A 19767-nucleotide genomic window follows, 5' to 3' on the forward strand; every position below is an offset into this window, starting at 1 on the left:
TTTTAGTTATTGGTTGGTTGTATGTTGTAGTCATATGAACTAAAGCTCTTTACTATTTTCACAGCCGTTGGATGTGCATGCTCAAGTTCCATCCAAACCTATTAGATTGTCATACCAAAATGCGGCAGCTACGAACAAGACAAATTGGTCTTGTTACTTTTACTTCAACGGTTTATGCAATAAACGTGATAGGTGCACTTTTCATGTTCATAGTGCGATAACCATTGGATGTGCATGCAACAAACCTCAAATTTATATTGAAGTAAACACTATCAAATAGAAAATTCATGTTCAAAATTCCAAAACACTTCAATTACATTCTAAACCCCAAATTCCAAAATATTTTAATTACATTCTAAACCCTAAATTGAAGTATTTTAAAATTTGAGGTTTAAAATGTAATTGAATTATTCTGGAATTTGGGGTTTAGAATGAAATTGAGGATTGTGTTGCAAGTTTTAAAAGTTGGAGGACCATATTGCAAATGGCCGGTTACGTTGGGGACCATATTGCAAACGGACTAAATGTTAGAGGACTGTATTGTAAGTTTTAAAAGTTGGGGACCTAAATGCAAGCTTCAGAAAAGTTCAATGACCATTACTATACTTTACCCATAAATTAATTATGTGTTATATTTTTAAAATTAGTATAAATAAACATGTCTAAATATTGATTGTTAAACTGTTATCAATCAAAATTATATAAAATTATTTATTTTTGAAATCAACGGGAATTAAATTTGTGCTATATTATCGAGAGGACCAATTTGCCTAATCTTGAAATTAAGAGGACCTGGAAGGTTTTTTAGGCTTTAAACACATCCCGCGCCAATTTAGGTTGCTACTTGCCGCCAATTCCCCCGCATAATAAATTGAATCTCGTCCAAAGTAGATTATCTCCATCTTTCTCTTACGGAGAGAAAACTCAACCGATTTATTAATATCTTCTATTAAATGCAGATTCAGGTGAAGTGTGGAGCAGAGAAATGCCCAGAATGGGCAATAATCGAATTACAAGACGTGGTTGAATCGCAACCTTCTTTCCAAGATTCTCTTCAAGATCTACGAATCGGACAGCTCTGTCGCCCTTCTTCCCAGGTTCTTTTTGTTTTGCTGTTTTCGCTCTGGATTATTTACAGTATCAATACTTACTATGAACTCCTCCTGTTTTTAAAAAAATCAGGAGAACTACACTTTTACGATTGGGTACCATGAACTAACGGGTCGAATGGGGTGCTGAAGAAGCCCATGTTGGCGCTGAAGAAGCCCATGTTAGTGTTGAAGAAAACCAAGTGCATGGGCGTTGATCGAAGTGACAGCGGCGACGACCATGATGGTGCTTCTTCATCAAGTGTGGAGCTCGATGTTGTTGGGGTTATTCGCCTCAAGATTTTGTTCAAGACTAGGCCTAAGGCCCTCATTTCTGGTAAAGCTTTTTCAACTTTGATTTCTCAAAATTTCAACATAAACTTGAAAAACTTTTTCCAATCAAATAGTATCTTGATATTATAAATATTTACGATTAAATTTAAACATAAACTTGAAAAATTTAACTCGACTAAAAAAATTTAAATAAAGTTTGAGTTATAAAATAAAACTCGTCAGCTCGAGCAATTCAAAAAAATTTAACTCGACTCAGACTCGATCAAATGCTCATTCCTAATTGCATAAGCCTGTTAGGGTTTATCATTCTAATTCACATCATTTCATTCATAATGTCGGAATTTAAATTTCTAACTTCGCTTAAAAAATTTAAAACCCTGTCCTATTAAATCAACTAATAGTTGGTAAAAACTGGCGATGAACTTTTAATCACGATAAAATGTAACGTTAACCCAGAATTTATTTGACAGAAAGATACACGAGGGTAAAACCAACTTTAACCTGGTATCTTTTCACCCCTCTAAAACTCAAGGACCGGCCACACCTGCACGATTTCTCAACATTTCAGTTCTCTTGCTTCTCTCCATTACCTCCACTAACCACTCCGCGCCTTGTTTAATTCCCGTCCTGCAGTTATAAAACAAAAATGAATGTTTATATCTTCTGCAAATTTAAGTGAATTGAAAGATTTCTGCTGCATCCAGGCAGGCAAATGGAGTTCAAAACTTGGAGATAAGGCTTTTATGAATAAACAAACTTACCCATCAAATGCAGAAACAGCCTCAAACATGTAAACCCTTTCATCCAATTTTTTAAGATCAAGATATCGCGCTAGTTCTTCAGCTGTTACAGCTTCAGAGAGATCCTGCATCAAAGCACAAATGTTGAAAGAATTCAAATGAGTCGGAAGAAAATCTTGCCCACTTTGTAAATTAAGATAAAATTTTAAAAATGATGAATAATCTTTGTAAATATGCTCTTATGTTACGTCTCTCTCAGTTTCTCTCCTCTCATTGTTCTAATTTAGAATGATTTGTATTTGTACATAAGAGTGAGAATAATGATCTTCTATTTTTTTTTTCTCTTACTTCTATTTCTTACTCAGCATGCTCAATTGATTTTCTTTTCACTGCTTCAACCTCCTCTATCCATTCTTCTATTTTTCCACTCAACCATGCACGTCTTATGGTGGACATGAAACCCAATGCTTCAGAGTCCAAAATGCCACATACAGAATTAAATGCAGACACGATTAGAATAGTGTAAAGAGAGGGAGATGATATTGGAGAAGAATTTCTATAAGAGCCTTAAAAAAGAGAGAAAATTTTCCATTGCCAACTTTTAATACAAATAATTACGCTTTTGGGGATATAGGAAAGGACTAGAGATACCTGCTTGTTTGCTAATATCAAGAGAGGGGCTCCCTGCAGATCCTCGTGTCTAAGAACTTTCTCTATACAAAAAGTAAAAGATCCGAGTAAACTATCATATAAGAAATCATGAAACTTCACAAGTTATAAAACTGTAGTCAAATACCCTATACCAGCATAAATCCCATATCATTAAACAATTTGAAATTACTAACCAAGTGCAGATTTTGAATCTTCGAAACGTGAAGGACAAGCAGCATCAATTACGAATACCACAGCATGTGCCTCTTCATAGTATTTCTCCCAAATTGAGCGAAGGCCTGGCTGCAAAAGATAGGAAAGAGAACAAATTTGTCACATACAGAGCTTGCGTTGGACATTTTATCGTGCATGACATAAATATAAAAAAAAATTGTCAAGCTTTGGCATTACACTGTACTTGCATATTGCCAGTCTACCTCCCATGCATACATTTCAATTAAAGTTGAGCAAAGTACTAAGAAGTTCTATTATATTCATTGCAGAAAAGTGAGTTAATAGACCAAAAGATTTTGATTGGAAAAACTCAGAAGTAGCATTCAAAAAGCATCAGTTATCTGTGCATTCATCAACATAGTAAATAATTAAGGAACATTCTCTTGCGTTGTTATATATATTTATGTATTCCACTTACCTGGCCTCCAAGGTCCCAGAATACAAGTTTTGTGTTTAAAACTTCAACGCGACCGATATTAAGCCCTACAGTTGGAACAATTCGATCAGGTGGTAGGCCTTCCAAGTTTGAGTATAAGGATTTCAATTTCTCCAACAAAGTCTAATTCAGAAACAACAAGAAGGATCAGCAATCTTTTAGCAAAATTTTCAATATAAATAAAACCCAACAAATGAAGTTTAGAGTAATCACCGTTTTTCCAGCCTTATCGATTCCAAGAATGAGTACATGAAACTCCGTCTTACTAAATAGGTACTTCCAAAGTCCATAAAAGAGCGAGAACATATCTGCCTTGTTTGATCTAATAAATCACTTGTTCCCTCCGTTCTTAACCACCAAATAATTTACAGTCCCAACACCGGATTCCTGAAAATAGGAACAACTCATCATTAGATGGGAATTAGCCAAAGGATGAACCTAGTGAGTCAAATACAAATAACTCAGCAAGGTCAAGTCCTCTAAACAGTGTTTCAAGTTCAAGTTTACATTGGTAAAATTATGTCTGCAACAACTCTTCTAATCTATACAAGTTAGAAATGGCCAGAAGAATCATTTCAGAAGCTTGTTATTCAACAAATTATGTATAACAAAACAAAAATCGCTTCTTTTTCAGCTTTTTCCTACTATTCAATAAAAAATCTCAAGAAGCAAGCATTCAACATTCCGTGTTTCCTACCCAAATCAATTAACGAGCCAAATCTACTCAAATTAAAAATAAAATTCGCCATAAAACACAAACCGATCGCTTCAGATCTTGAATTTCAATCTTTAAGTAAATCAAAATTGACAACAACGATGAAAGAACTAGATCCAATAGGGCAGTGGAAAGATAAGTCTGAGATCTCATCCCAAAGAACAAAAAGGGGAACAAATATGAATCCAGCCTAACAGCTTCGCAAGCTTAGAAGTATATAAATAAATCAAAATCCATGGCAAGTACTACCAGATCTAAACAAAAGACACAAACAAATAATTATAATTTGGAAAGAAACATGAGAAGAAATACCTATTTTCAATGGAATTTAATTGCAGAATTCTGCTTACTCCTGCCGTTGAGTCCTGTAAAACAATTGAATAAATAAATTAAGAGCGGCTGCTGCTTTTAATTTCCTACGAAATCCTCCTCTGTAATTCTTTTGCCATTTCCTTTTCTTTTTTGGTTCCCTCGGTGACTTACCTTTTATATTAACGAGTAAAATACACTCAGGTCACTTAATTATTAATTTGATTACAAATATTTAAATGTTCACAATAAAAATAGGGTAAAGTATACAAAAGGTCTCCGACTATAGTATATTATTTTATTAATTTCATTGATTATTAAAAGTTACAAAATGATCCCTTAACTATAGAGAATTATTTTGTTGAGTCACTCGACTATTAAAAGTTACAAAATGACTATCTGACTATTCATTATGTTCCAAACTTATTTTTTTCTGTTAAAATATTAACGGTTATTTGAGTTGGACATTAATATGCTGACTGAGATATAATAGTCGTTTGAGATTTTGAGATCAAATTATATCATATCTCGGTCAGTAGGTTAATGTATAACTCAAACTTTCGTCAATTTTTAACGAAAATGACAAGTTTGGAACATAATGAATAGTCGGTGACCATTTTGTAACTATTGATACTCGAATGACTTATTTTAAAATAATAATAGTTGAGAGACTCAACAAATCAACTCTATATAGTCGATGGACCATTTTATAACTTTTAATAATTGGGGACTCAACAAAATAATATCCTATAGTCAGAGGACCATTTGTGTACTTTACCCCAAAAAATATTATTCGTTTCATTAAAATATTATGATAGGCATATCACTCCATGTTAATTATTAGATAAAATATTAACATATCTTAATAATTTTAATCTCTAAACTTTATATATTCAATCAATTTGAAACAATTCAATAAATTAATTTTGTATATTTAATTTTTTTTATCAATTCAGTCTTTGCTCTTCTACTAAATTACTTTTTCTTCCCTCATAATAATAGTTTAACAATAATTTATTGTTTCTTTACTATAGAATGTAAATATCTGATTTTTTTTTATCTGATGAACTTGCTTAATTTGACAGTATTGTAGAAAGAATTAAATTGATAAAAAATTAAATATAAATAGTTAATTTACTGAATCATCTCAAAGTAAAATTAAAATCATAAAATATATAAATTTTGAATATTGAAAATATTATTATATAAATCGTATTAGACATTTATTTCTATTTTAATAACAAGATGGCGAGTTTATAATAATATTTTAATTAATTGATTAAATTATAATTTAAAAAAAACAAAGATATATTTGTAACCAAACTAATAATTAAGTGACCCGGGCTGTAATTTACCCTTTACATTTAATCTTACAAGCTTTCACGATAATCAAGGCTATTCCAGCTTGCTCCTTTGTTCAGCAAATGTGAAAGAGGAGGGATGCTTTGTTCATGCCTAAAGAAATTCTCAGGATCAACCTTCGTCTTTACATGTACCAATCTGTCGAAATTGTTTCCGAAATATTTAACACCCCAGATTCTGGCTTCTGCATAGCTTCCTTTGTTAACCCCAATCTCAAGATCTTTGAAATTAACATATACTTCCCGTGGAGATTAGGAAACGTATGGAGCCATGTAATCGTAGACTTCCCTCATCCATGTCATAAACTTTTCAGAGTTTAGATTTTCATCTTCTCCCCAATTCAATACGTACATGATGCTGTAGAGATTTCCAGTTCTGTGAGGGAATGGTGTTTCAGTCTCAAGAACCTCTTCCATTTTCCCTCCATAAGCCACGAGCACCATAATTGCAGATTTCGCTTCTTCCTCGTGAAACTTTGTCCACAATCCTTCGAACGCTGGTTCGGGAATGGGTTGTTTTACGTATTCGCTTTGAAGAACAGCTTGGAAAGAATTGATTTGCGGTTCCTGTCGAGTAAAGTTTCCAGTGGTACACCGATGGGAAACTGGGTTGAGTACAGGTTTGATTCAGCCCAACTCATCTCGAAGCAATCTTCTTTCACGATTCCAAGCTCTGGGAAATTCTCTTCCATCAATGAAACAAGCTCATCAGTGCTGCCAAGAAATACGGATCTGAAACTTGCTTGAATCATCGTTTTCTCGTCTTCGCTTGATTTCACCCTCCATATGCCGATGCTCGAGTGTATTTCGTCGGGAAATTTGTGCGCGATGTATTGCCATTGATGAACAAGTTTGGTCGCGTTTTGGTCTAGCGTTTTGGTGACTGTGAAGACGGTAACATTTGCTGGAACAGGGACTAGTTTCAGTTTCCAAGCGAGGACTATGCCGAAGCTACCTCCACCACCTCCTCGAATTGCCCAAAACAAATCTTCTCCCATCGATTTTCTGTCGAGAATTCTCCCTTTAACATCGATTAAACAAGCATCGATTACATTATCGACTGCAAGACCATATTTTCGGAACAACAAGCCAAGCCATCCTCCACTTAATTGTCCACCAACACCAACGGTGTGGCCTGTACCAGCCGAAAAGGCAAGAGTTCTACTCCTCCAAGCAATTTCGTAGTACAATTCACCAATAGTCGCACCGTATTCAACCCAAGCCGTAGCTTTCTCGACGTTAACCTGAACCGATCGAAGATTCACCAAATCGATCACCACAAACGGAACTTCACAAGCTGTAGAATAAGAAAGACCCTCAAAGTCATGACCCCCACTTCGAGTTCTGAGTTGCAGTCCGAGTTTTCTGCAGCAATAGACTGTTGCTTCGATGTGGGATGCGTGCTGTGGTGTTACAATTGCCAGGGGTCTAGGAGTTGAAGGTGTTGTGAACCTGAAATTTTGAGCAGACGAATTCAAAACAGAGGAGTAGGAAGAATTATGGTGTGTGTAAACGAGGTTTGCAATGGAAGAGTTCTGAGAACGAATGGAAAGGCAACGAAGAAATTCCTCGGAAGGCAGAGCTGAAGTAGTGATCTTCCATGGCAGGGATAGGAAAGAAAGAAGAAGAAATGGAAACACCAACTCGTTCTGATCCATTGTGTTTTAACAGTTGCTTTAGACTATTTAAGAACAAAAATTTCTGGGTTTTGAATAGCTTTCCCTGTCGTTGGTGATCTAATGCTAGGCTGGTGTGCAACAGCTGCTCGGTATTAAACTAATTATAAACGAGTCTCTTCTTAATTAATCCAAATTCTTTTTCCAAGTAAAATAAAGCAAGTTGTGTAAAAGGATGAATCATTAAGATGTGCGAGTCTTCTAATAATACAAATGAACGCCGTGTTACCTTGTATACTCGTTATTTAAATTCGTATTAAATTTAAACAAAGAATAAAGGAGAAAATTATGATTAAGATACAAATAAAAACAATTAGACTAGACCATCAATAATGCAAATAATTGTCTAACCATTTGGAAATTTAATAATATGAAAACTTGCAAAGAAATATGTATCTGATCTTACAAGCTTCAATTCTTATCAAGGCTGCTCCGGTTTACTCTCTTCTTCAACAGACGTGAGAGCGGAGGGATGCTTTGTTCATGCCTAAAGAAGTTTCCAGGATCAACAATGGTCTTTACATGCACTAATCTGTCGAAATTGTTCTTGAAATATTTAACACCCCAGATCTTGGCTTGTTCGTAGCTGTCCTCGTCGTTGTCGATTTCATTAGCTCCGATCTCAAGATCTCTGTAATTAACATACGCTTCTCGTGGAGATTTCGAGACGAATGGAGTCATGAAACTGTGAACTCGCCTCATCCAACTCATGAACTTTTTTGGATTTTTATTTTCCTTTTGTTCCCATGTCACCACGTATATGATGTTGTAGAGATTACCAGCCCTGTGTGGATTTGGAGTTTCAGTCTCGGGAATCTCATCCATTTTCCCTCCATAAGCCGTAAGTGTCATACTTGCGGTTTTTGCTTCTTCCTCGAAGAACTTTGGCCACAATCCTTCAAATGCTGTTGCAGGGATGGATTGTTTTACGGAGTCGGATTTCGCCTTGAAGAACGTGGCCGGAATTCGATTCCGATCGAGTAAGGTTTCTAATGGTATTCCGACCGGGAACCCGTTTGAGTATAGAATAGATTCAGCCCAACTCGATTCCAAACAATCTTCTTTCGTTAGGTCAAGTTCTGGGAATTTGTTTTCCATCAGTGGAACAAACTCATCAATTTTTCCAAGAAACACGGAACCAAAACTTGCTTGAATTGTCATCTTCTTCTCATCTTCACTTGTTCTGATCCTTGAAATTCTAACGTTCATGTGTACTTCTTTGGGAAGTTTGTGCCCGATTGACAGCCATTGATGAACGAGTTTGGTTGCGTTTTGTTCTAACGTTTTGGTGACTGAACAAGAGGTGAGATTAGCAGGAACCGAGACTAATTTCAGTTCCCAAGCAAGAACTATTCCAAAGCTACCACCTCCACCTCCTCGAATGGCCCAAAACAATTCTTCTCCCATCGATTTTCTATCGAGATTCCTCCCGTCAACATCGACTAAACGAGCGTCGATTACGTTATCCGCGGCGAGACCGAATTTTCGAAGCAAAAGACCCTCGCCTCCTCCACTTAAATGTCCACCAAGACCGACGGTGTGGCCGACGCCAGCCGGAAAGGCAAGAGTTCTACTTCTCCGAGCAATTTCATAGTACAACTCACCGATGGTCGCACCGGATTCAACCCACGCCGTAGCTTTCTCGACGTTCACCTGAACCGATCGAAGATTCACCAAATCGATCACGACAAATGGAACTTTATAAGCTGTAGTATAAGAAAGACCCTCAAAATCATGACCCCCGCTTCGAAATCTGAGTTGCAGTCCGAGTTTTCTGCAACAAGAGACTGTTGCTTGGACGTGGGATACTTGCATAGGTGTTATAATGGCCAGAGGTGTAGGAGTAGAAGGTGTTGTGAACCTGGAATTTTTAGCGGTTGACTTCAAAACGAAGGAATATGTAGAATTTTGTTGCGTGAAAACGAGTTCTGCAATGGAAGAAGAGTTCTGAGAACGAAGGGAAAGGCAATGAAGAAATTTCTCGGAAGGCAGAGCTGAAGTAGTAATTTTCCATGGCAAGGATATGAGAAAAGCTAGAAGAAATGGAAACCACTCCTTCTGATCCATTGTGTTTTTTATTTCTAGAATATTTAAGAACTCAAATGATGGGTTTTGAATAGATTTCCTTGTCGGTGGTGATATAATGCTAGGCTGGTATTAAACTAAGAGTAAACTAACGACTAAATTATAGTTAAAAATTAATTTGATTACCGAATTTTTAATTGAATTAATTAGATCATCTAATTATTTAATTGATTTAATCAAATTATCGGTTGTTAATTTTTAAAAGAGGTGGTGACATACCCGTTAATAAAATTGACATAATTATATATTTGGTCCATAATATTTACATAATCTATCAATTTAGTCATTATTTTAATTTAATTAAATAAATTTAACTATCTAATTAGAATGTGACATGTGTCAATACATGATTGGGTCAAAGGTTAATTCAAAATTTGACTGAATTAACCGAAATTTATTCGGATTGGTTAATAATTTTCAAATAAATTTTGATCCAATTAACGGTTAAAGGTTTATTAATAATAAAAAATTAAACAAATTATTTGTCCTTTAAATAATTCAATCAAAGCATATCACTTTTAAATAATTCACTTTTTTACACTGCACTTTTCATGCTATCGTTGGTAGTCAATTGTCGCCCATTGTTGATCATCTTTCGTGACAATATCAATACAAAAACATTCACATTTCATTCCACTTTATTCTCCTAAGATTGATTTTTTACGAAATTCACTCAAAATAAGTGAAATTGAACCAAAAAAATTAATCATTTTTAAAACTTTAAAGGTTTTCTTAGATTTAAGTAGTTTGTTGTGTTTGTTACAAAATTTAAGTAGTGAGAAACATTATTCTAAAAAAAATGAACAACTAAACTCTAATAGTGTATTGGTTTATCCATATCATCACAATAACAAAAAAGGCTTTGATCATATCATAATGTCATTAAAATTTAATGATCTAATGATATACTTGAAGTCAAAACTAAAATTTAGTGTTATAATTAAAACAATTAAAAATTTAATAATTTAAATGAAACACCACTTAAAACTTAGTGTTGTTTACCCTATAATATATTAGGATGAAAAAAAACAATCATTTATGTGTAAGTTTGAGTGCAAATTTCGGACTTGAATCCGAAAAGTTATTTATTATTTATATAAAATTTACATGTTATTGTTTAAATTTAGACTAATTAAGTTAGCTATCAGATATTTTAAAAAATTTATACTTAAAAATAGAAAGGGTAAAAGAATAAACCAAATTCGGATAAGGAATATTCACCCTCTTATCCAGAAAATTACAGTAAATTTGAATAATAAATGTTCAATGTTGAAATTTACTTTTGTTTCTATCCACTACATAGTAATTAGAATAATCAAAATTCGGGTTGTTTTAATTTATAATACAGAAATTTATTATTATGAAATTTGAAATCTTAAATACACAAGATTTATATGGCTTTATTTGGAAAACTAATACGTTAACAAATTTGATGAATTAGAGATGATAAATTGCGATAGTAGATTTGGATATTATAGATATTGTATTCATTTCCACTAGATTCAAACATTATGAATTTTATGAATTCATTATACGGTTTCAGCGATAAACCCGAGGTCGTTATCTTCCTCGTTCTCTCCCACTCCACTTTCGCCACCTTTGATCTCACCTCCTCCGCCGCTACCATCAATGCTCCACAACAGTCCCCCTTCTTCACAACAGTCAACCACCTCATGATCATGCGGAGCACGCCGTCCTCTCTTCACTCCTCGCACCCATCCTTTCTCATCTCCGCTTCAACGAGCTTGCCACCGCTACTTGGTATAGTCCCTACACTATCTTTGCTCCCTCTAATACCTCTGTTCGTTCATGTATTTCTTGCTCTACACATTCCTTCCTCCTCGAACACATGGTATCATTCGTCAAAGACCATGAAGACGTTTTTTTCTTCCGCTCCGATTGACGTCGTGGTTTCCGACCCGAGTATCATCTCCGCCGATGCTTTCTTCATCTGCGATTGTTGCATGTATCCAATTTTTGTTGGGTTCATCGAACGTTTTTGCTACTATCGAAGATCCTCTCTTGCATGCTTTTCTTCTCCCTCGGTTCCATCGGAATGTCTGCTGCCTCTTCCATACTCATTATTGAACATCGCAGTCAGAGATGGTTCATATTTCGCTGGTTCTTTTTCATTTTTTGTTGTTGGAGTCAATCTTTTTTTTCCCCATCAATTTCTTTCTCAAAGGATGATCTCGAATATATATTCCATCTTGATCCATTTGGAGACTCTGGACTGCATAGACTGGAGCTTCCAATGATTCGAGAGGCACGTCTTCGTGTCTTGGTTGTTTGCACAATTTTTCATCAAGGAAGCAACAATTTCCGATCTGTGTTTAGCTAAGATTGGTGAGATCGTCGTAGTTTTCTTTCAACAGATTCTTCATGAATTCTTGTTAAGTGATATGCTATTCTTGTTGATTGGTGATATTGGTTTTTTATGTTTGCTACTAGAAGTCATTGTTGATCATAGAAGCAGAGGAGGGTATGCTACATAGAAAAGTGCTGTAATTATTTTTAACATGGAACTTGATGTTTAACAGTCAAATATCCATTGTGAAGGAAAAATACTCTGGGAAGTGGGAAGGGTATAGTGTTTAATAGACTAGTTCTTTATTAACCAGACAAAATAGGATGCGGTCTTGCGTAAAAGAGGCTTCAGATTGTATTTGGAAGTTTGTAGCTTGATCGCCTTGTTTCTATCAAAAAGAAAGTCCCAATAAATGTTGAAGAATAAAGACAATAGAGAAGGAAAGAAGATGTTAGAGAAGAAAGATGAATGAATGAAGATGAAGAACAGTGTTTTGTTGCCAGCAACAGTATCTCACTAAGAAGGTAGAAGTCAAAAGAAGAAAAAGTTTAAGAAACAGAGTAAATATTAGAGTATAAGATTAATTCATAAACCCAATGGTTATAAGTGGGCTAGAGCAACAATTCAAAGTACACTTTTAGTATTTCTCACACCAGAAACGGAGGGCCCTTGGGGTTAAGGGGCCCGGACCCTGCTCCAATTTTATATTTTTTTACCTTAGTACTAATATAATTGTAAGAGCCGCAAAAATACATATAAATATATTAAATATTAAAATATTTCATAGAAAAAACTTGAGTTAATCACTCTCTAATAGAATAAAAATCCTCTAATATTGCTTTAATCTGATTCTTCATTGTTCGACACTCAATTTTTAAAGATACATAATTAAATAAAAGTGTATTTATTATTTTTCAATTAGAATTATTTGGTCTTATATTTAATTTTAGTATTCCTTTAGTTAATATAATAACCGTTAAGTTGAATAGTGATTACTAAATCTGATTTTTATGTTCGTGAATTAATTTTATATAAATGCAGCTTACTATAGGAAAAAAATCCAACAATTATTGAGCTTTTTAAGAGAAAAAGCAAAAAAACTTTGAAAAATAAAAATAATTATATATCATTTGATTGAAGAATAACAACTTGAAACTAAAACTGGTTTGAATCAAACAAATAATTTTCATATAAATATAAGATCAAATAATTCTAACAAAAAATGACCATTAAAAAAATGCTTATTCAAAAAAATGCTTATACGAATGGGCATACAAATTAATGAGGTTTCAGGTTGTATGCGAAAAAATGCCCATTCAAAAAATGCTTATATGAACAAATAATTTTATTAAACAAGTAATTTTCAAACAAGTAAATGGAATAAGCATTTTAAAATAAATGAAAAAAGTTGTTATTTTAAGATGCATGGAAAAAATGATTTGAAGGAGTGACACATATTATTGTGATTATGTAATACTTATGTCTTTTGTACTTTTTAAAATATTATTTTTTATTATTTATTTTAATTTAATGTTTAGTTTTTGATTTCTTATAAATATAGAACTATACATATTTGATGTTATCATTTATATTTTTTGAAATAAACAAATAATAAAGATAAAATTATATATATAACTTAAAATTATTAAAAAAATTCGGACTCTGTTGAGATTTAATTCTGACTATGTCTCTACAATATATATTTTTAATAAAATTATATATATAAATTAAAACTGTTAACAAAACTCAGACTCTGTTAATATTTAATTCTGACTATATCTCTCCAATGTATGTTACAAATTAATTAAAAAAATTATATACCACCTTAAACTATTAAAAATTTGTAATTTAATGGACAGGAGTCGTGTTCAATATGCAGTTGAGCAATGGGCGGCTATGAGGTTGACCTTTGATTTGTCAAATTATGATGTTATTTCTTTTATTTTTTTTGAAAAAATATTTTTATATTTTATAAAATTTTAGAAAATAACCCAATTATTGGTAAACATATAATTATGTACACAATAGTGTTATCCAATAAATTATATGTCTCATCTTAAATGAGGCAAACATTCAACGGCACGGTTTAATATTATTTTTTCCGGATTACGATCTTGCAAATTATTATTATTTTTGATTAATTTCAAATTATTTTAAATAAAGATTTGTGTGTGAAAAATGACGAGAACCAGCAACTGGGCTTGACTTTAGTTAATCTCCACGTTCATATGTAGCAGCAGATGACCCAGTCCATCAAACTTTGTTTTATAAATAATGTAATCGCAACACAGTTTCTACATGCACCCACAAACAAAATTAGTTTTCTCACTTCTTTCCCAATAACATGATCCCGTTTGTTCACCTCCTCATCCTCTCCTTTCCATGGAAAATCAGTGCTTCAGCTCAGCAGGCTGAGCAATTTATCCATTGTCTTTCCCTTCGTTCTCACAACTCTTCCATTGCAAACCTGGTTTACACACCATGATTCTTCCTACTCCTCTGTTTTGGATTCATCTGCTCAAAATTTCAGGTTCACGACGCCGTCTACTCCTACACCTTTGGCCATTATAACAACACTCCACGCATCCCACGTCCAAGCAGCAGTCTATTGTTGCAGAAAACTCGGAGTGGTGGTCATGACTTCGAGGGTCTTTCTTACACTACAGCTCATAAAGTTCCGTTTGTCGTGATCGATTTGGTGAATCTTCGATAGGTTCAGGTGAACGTCCAGAAAGCTACGGCGTGGGTTGAATCCGGTGCGACTGTTGGTGAATTGTACTACGAAATTGCTCGGAGAAGTAGAACTCTTTCCTTTCCCGCTGGTATTGGTCTCACAATAGGCATTGGTGGACATTTGAGTGGAGGAGGCTACGGTTCTATATTTCGAAAATACGGTCTTGCCGCCGATAACGTAATCGACGCTCGTTTAATCAACGTTAAAGGTAGAATTCTCAATAAGACATCAATGGGAGAAGATTTGTTTTGGGCCATTCGAGGAGGTGGTGGTGGTAGCTTCGGGATAGTCCTTGCTTGGAAACTGAAATTAGTCCCGGTCCTGCTAATCTCACTTCTTGTTCGGTCACCAAAACGTTAGAACAAAACGCGACCAAAATTGTCCATCGATGGCAGTCAATCGGCCACAAACTTCCTAAAGAAGTACACACGAGCTTCGCCATATCGAGGGTGAATTCGAGTGAAGACGGGAAGATGACGATCCAAGCAAGCTTCGGCTCCGTATTTCTCGGAACCACTGACAAGTTTCTTCCGTTGATGGCCGAGAAATTCCCTGAACTCGGACTAGTGAAAGAACATTGCATGGAAATGAGTTGGGCACAAAACAGTATTTCCGCTGCCCAATTCAGAACCGGATTACCATTGGAAACTCTACTAAATAGGACACAAGTCTCACCTCTTTCGAAATCATTCTTCAAGGCGAAATCCGACTTCGTAAAACAGCCGATCCCGGTATCAGCATTGGACGGATTGTGGTCCAAGCTTTACGAGGAAGAAGCGAGATTGGCGACTATTGTACTCGTGGCTTACGGAGGGATAATGGATGAGATTCCACAAACCGAATCCCCGTCTCCCCATCGCGCTGGCAACCTCTACACCGTATTATACGTAGTAAATTGGGGAGAAGACGAGAATGTAAACTCCAAGAAGTCCATGAATTGGATGAGGAGAATCTACGATTACATGACTCCATTCGTTTCGAAATCGCCACGAGAAGCGTATGTTAATTACAGAGATCTCGACATCGGGGCTAATGATGTTAGCATCGAGAAGGGAAGCTACGAACAAGCCAAGGTTTGGGGTGTTAAATATTTCAAGAACAATTTCGACAGATTGGTGCAGGTGAAGACGAAAGTTGATCCCGGAAACTTCTTCAGACATGAGCAAAGCATCCCTCCTCTTCCATGATCAAGGAAGCTTGTAAGATCAGATATAATTTCTTTGCCAAATTCACTATTGATGAATTCTGAGTCAGTGACAAATTTTTACATGTTTCATGCATACTGAATTAAATATAAATTGTTATAGTTTCAACTTGGTTTTTATTTAGATCCAATTTTAGTATACTGAATAAAAAATAATATTATATTTTAAATTTGAGGAAAATCGCAATTCAGAATAACATACATATTTGTTCATTATCATTTTTGACTAGTATATTTTGTCAAGTTAAAAAAGCGGAGTTAAAAAAGCTAGCCGAAGTTGTGGACTTCTCTGCTTTCTTGATTTGACCTTTTTTGTCGACTATCTCTAATAAGAAAGAATGTAAGATATTATTATATTAAATAAACGAATTTATAAAATTTTATAAAATAGAAAATAAAATTTTTAAAAAAATACATAAAAAGAATATTAAATTTATATTAATTTTAAATTTTTAAGGGGGCAACTGTTTCCATTCACGAATAAAAATCTCTTATCTTATATATGCTAACACCATTAATATTGTGACATGTGTATTGTCAATTAACTAGTAAACTAAAGTTTTCATTTGATGTTTTTTATTTTCTTTGTAAAACAAACTCTTTTGATTTAGGATCAGTTTGGTATTGCCGTGGATAAGCACTTTTAACTAAAAATTAAATTTTGAAAGCAAAAATTATATCAAATGGGTAAAAGTTAAAATGATAAATATGTTTGAAACGGTGGTTTTGAACTTAAAAAAGTCAATTTTCTCATTTCTAAATTATGTTTGAAACGACAGTTTTAAACCAATCGCAAAACTTAGAAAAACCAGCTTTCTCATTTCAAATTACGTTCGAAAGAATATCTATGTTTTTATCCTTATGTCACGTAGAGTCCATTCATTTGCAATGTCTAAAATAATCATTTACCTGCTTAAAAACACTTTTTAACGGTAATCCTAAACACTCCAAATTTTATACTAAACAAATACTTTTAAAAATACTTTTTCACCGCATTTTTCAAAAGTTATACCTAATTGACCCTTAGTAATTTTAAAGTTTTCATTTGTTTTTTTTTCTAAACTATTTCTTTTATTTATAATTAAATCTGATTTTTAAACATTTTAAATAATTCATTCGATTAACTTTATTTTTCTTTTTTCATGTTAAGTTTAGATTTCTAAAATTTTATTTTAATAAAAATAGCTTTAGTTTATGTTTTTTAGTTATTATACGGTAAAGTTTCAAAAAGATTATAAATATTTTTAAAACAATTAATTTTTTATTAAAAAATAATTAATAATTTTTATATACCATGTTAAGTTACTTTTATTATTTTAAATATATTTAATAAAATTAATTATAAAATAAATAAAATAAAAATTTAATTCAATTTGAATTATTGTGATTTTTAAAAATATGAATAAAAAGTCATCTAAATACAATGGTTTGAATCAATTTTTGTTGCCCAACCCTATAAAACAATTATTGAATCATAAACTATCTAAACGCTACAGCATTTACTTCTATAAACTATCCAAAAAAGCATTTAGTTTTAAAAACCTGGTATATCTTCGGAGATCACCTTTGGAAGCTATCAATTCTCTACCATACAAGACTTTCTGAAAGACCTCTTCGTTTATCGGAGTCTCCAAGGAACTCATGTCCTCCTAGCACGGGAGTATTGTAATCTTCAAGTAAATTATAGTGCATGGATAAGATCTAAGATCTGATGTGAACTAATTGAGTATAATTTAAGATCTGATGGCTATATCTACTTATCCTATTGACCTACTAATAGCTATAATGACCTTATGTCTTATTCCATCATCTAGAGTTACTATAAATACCTCACAACTACAACTAAGAGGGGAGCACTTGAATGCCTTCTCCTTTACTCCTATATCTCCTCCACAAGAATACACTGGTCAACAATCGTTTGCTTACCAACCATGATACTCAATCTAATTCAAAATGGGTGAACTACCAACGCTAGATCAGACAAATTTGTTTTCATCAACAAAAATAAAAATAATTTAAATATACTATATAAAATTTATTAATTGTTTTTTGAATTATTTTATAAGAAACGTTGAAAGTTTATCACAAAAGTTTTAAAAAGCAATAACTAAAGCTATTTTTTTAAAAATAATTTAAAATTTTAAAATGAAAAAAAGTTAAGAACTACAATTAATCAGACTAAATTATAGTGTTTGAATAGTTTAGAGTTCTTAAATAAATATTATAGTGTTTGGATAATTTATGGTTCAATAAATATTTTATAGGGTTGAGCAATAAAAATTTGATTCAAATTATCTTATTTTTAAAAATCACAATGACTCAAATTGAATCAAATTTTATTTTTATTTATAATTAATTTTATTTTGATAATATATAAAAATATATATTTAAAATAATAAAAATAACTTAACATGCTATATAAAAATTATTAATTATTTTTCATTTAATAAAAAATTAAGTATTTTAAAAATATTTATGATCTTTTTTGAAACTTCACCATATAATATCTAAAAAATAAACTAAAGCCGTTTTTATTTAAAAAAAGTTAAAATATAAATTCAACATAAAAAACTAAAGTTAACCAAACTGAATTATCATAAATAATTCAAAAAAAATTAAAATCACATTTGATTATAGATAAAAGAAATAGTTAAAAAAATAAATTAAGTGAACTTTTAAACTACTAAATCGGCAGACTTTATTTTACTAAGAAATAAAAAATAAATAAATGAAAAGTAAAGAAAATAAAGATAAAAGATAAACTTCAGTTAGTTTACTAGTTAATTAATAATATACATGTCACAATATTAATGGTGGTATATATATAGGTGCATGAGATGGGGCTGGGGAAATCTATCCCCACCCTCCTCGATTCATCATGCCTTTAACCTACTTTTGGTTCACTGGATATTAGTTTTCTTTAAATTGCATTTATTCGAATAGGTTTAGGATTACATATTTTTATATAAAATTCATAAATATAATTACTTTTAAAAAAAATTGAGATCTCAAGTGACCATGTGGCTTCGCCCATGGATTAGGGGTGACGTGCAATCAATTTGTTTAGTAAGATTATATTTGGATTTTTATTTTTATTTTTATTTTTTAGGATTAAATGATATCACGGCTCATAAAATTGTATTTCATTAATATTTTGATACATAAAAAATTATTCAATTTTGATCATGAATTTGTTAATGATGCATATTATTTCAATTTATTTTTTATTATAAAAAATCTGTCACACTTTTTTTTAGTACATAAGAACAAAATGACTACGTATTGTAGTCTATCATTTTAGGGTTTCAAGACCGTGAGAATCAGCCTGGAGAAAGAGGGACAGTTCATCAGGAGGCTCTTCCAGGAAGTGCGATCTCTCATCTTTTTCAAACGGTCAGCACACCAGTTACCTTCTCTCAAGGTATGCCTTATCTCCATAACTTATCCTTCCTTCTTCATTTCTACGCAATCCTTAAAGATAGCTTCCATCTGACTGTTTTCGATTTCGTTCTTATTCAACGCGTCAGTGATCCATTTTGCGTCAGCCTCGATGATGAGCTTTCTCGCCCCCAAAATTTTTGCTAGAAGCATTCCTTGTCGTATCCCCAGATTTCAGCCATCGCACTTGTGGTTTTGCCAATGGTCGTAAAAAATCCACGGATCCCGCTGTCGTCATTCCCGTGGCCGCTTTGCATGCTCCGTCCGAATTGAGTATCCAGCTTCCTCTTGGCGGTCGTCTCCACTTCACCCATCTGGATTCCCTGGTAATTCTAGTAATCTCTTTACTTGTAGCTTTGGAGATGTCACTCGATAGATTGTTACTGTACTGTATGATCTGCCTTGGGTTTGTGTTGCTATTTTTGAAAACTGTATTGTAGACACCATTTCGTCCCACTTTATGTGATATTATATATTACATTTATAATGCAGAT

The 19767-nt window shown here is 33.1% G+C and overlaps 2 protein-coding genes and 3 pseudogenes across 3 annotated transcripts; 2 read left to right on the forward strand and 3 right to left on the reverse strand.

The window, feature by feature from the left end:
* The first annotated feature begins 953 nt into the window (after positions 1 to 953).
* Positions 954 to 4141, forward strand: LOC120118042 (annotated as a pseudogene).
* On the reverse strand, positions 1724 to 4598 carry LOC120118025 (ADP-ribosylation factor-related protein 1-like). 2 transcript variants are annotated; one of them, XM_039138178.1, is made up of 7 exons: positions 4471 to 4598; positions 3657 to 3824; positions 3426 to 3566; positions 2968 to 3076; positions 2774 to 2835; positions 2144 to 2247; positions 1724 to 2009 (listed from the first exon to the last, which is right to left on the reverse strand). In XM_039138178.1, the coding sequence occupies exons 2-7, from the start codon at positions 3747 to 3749 to the stop codon at positions 1910 to 1912; spliced, it is 609 nt and encodes a 202-aa protein (XP_038994109.1). In that variant the 5' UTR covers positions 3750 to 3824; positions 4471 to 4598; the 3' UTR covers positions 1724 to 1909. The 2 variants fall into 2 exon arrangements, with proteins under 2 accessions (XP_038994109.1, XP_038994113.1); XM_039138182.1 differs by having other exon boundaries at positions 3657 to 3830.
* Positions 4599 to 5837: 1239 nt separating this feature from the next.
* Positions 5838 to 7528, reverse strand: LOC120117111 (annotated as a pseudogene).
* Positions 7529 to 7835: 307 nt separating this feature from the next.
* On the reverse strand, positions 7836 to 9571 carry LOC120118052 (berberine bridge enzyme-like 18). Its single transcript, XM_039138201.1, has one exon. It carries the CDS (start codon positions 9569 to 9571, stop codon positions 7916 to 7918), a length of 1656 nt encoding a protein of 551 aa, XP_038994132.1. The 3' UTR covers positions 7836 to 7915.
* A 4683-nt stretch (positions 9572 to 14254) lies between these two features.
* On the forward strand, positions 14255 to 15959 carry LOC120117122 (annotated as a pseudogene).
* The last annotated feature ends 3808 nt before the right edge of the window (positions 15960 to 19767 follow it).

The sequence above is a fragment of the Hibiscus syriacus genome, unplaced genomic scaffold (genome assembly GCF_006381635.1).
Source record: "Hibiscus syriacus cultivar Baekdansim isolate YM2019G1 unplaced genomic scaffold, ASM638163v2 tig00000916_pilon, whole genome shotgun sequence".
Taxonomy (NCBI): domain Eukaryota; kingdom Viridiplantae; phylum Streptophyta; class Magnoliopsida; order Malvales; family Malvaceae; genus Hibiscus; species Hibiscus syriacus.

Coding starts and splice junctions, on each gene's coding strand:
- LOC120118025 (XM_039138178.1), bottom strand. CDS start 3,749: ATGTTCTCGCTCTTTTATGGACTTTGGAAGTACCTATTTAGTAAGACG. Junction 2,248..2,773: donor TGATATTAGCAAACAAGCAG/GTATCTCTAGTC, acceptor GCTTTGATGCAG/GATCTCTCTGAAGCTGTAAC. Junction 2,010..2,143: donor GCTGTTTCTGCATTTGATGG/GTAAGTTTGTTT, acceptor TTATAACTGCAG/GACGGGAATTAAACAAGGCG.
- LOC120118052 (XM_039138201.1), bottom strand. CDS start 9,571: ATGGATCAGAAGGAGTGGTTTCCATTTCTTCTAGCTTTTCTCATATCC.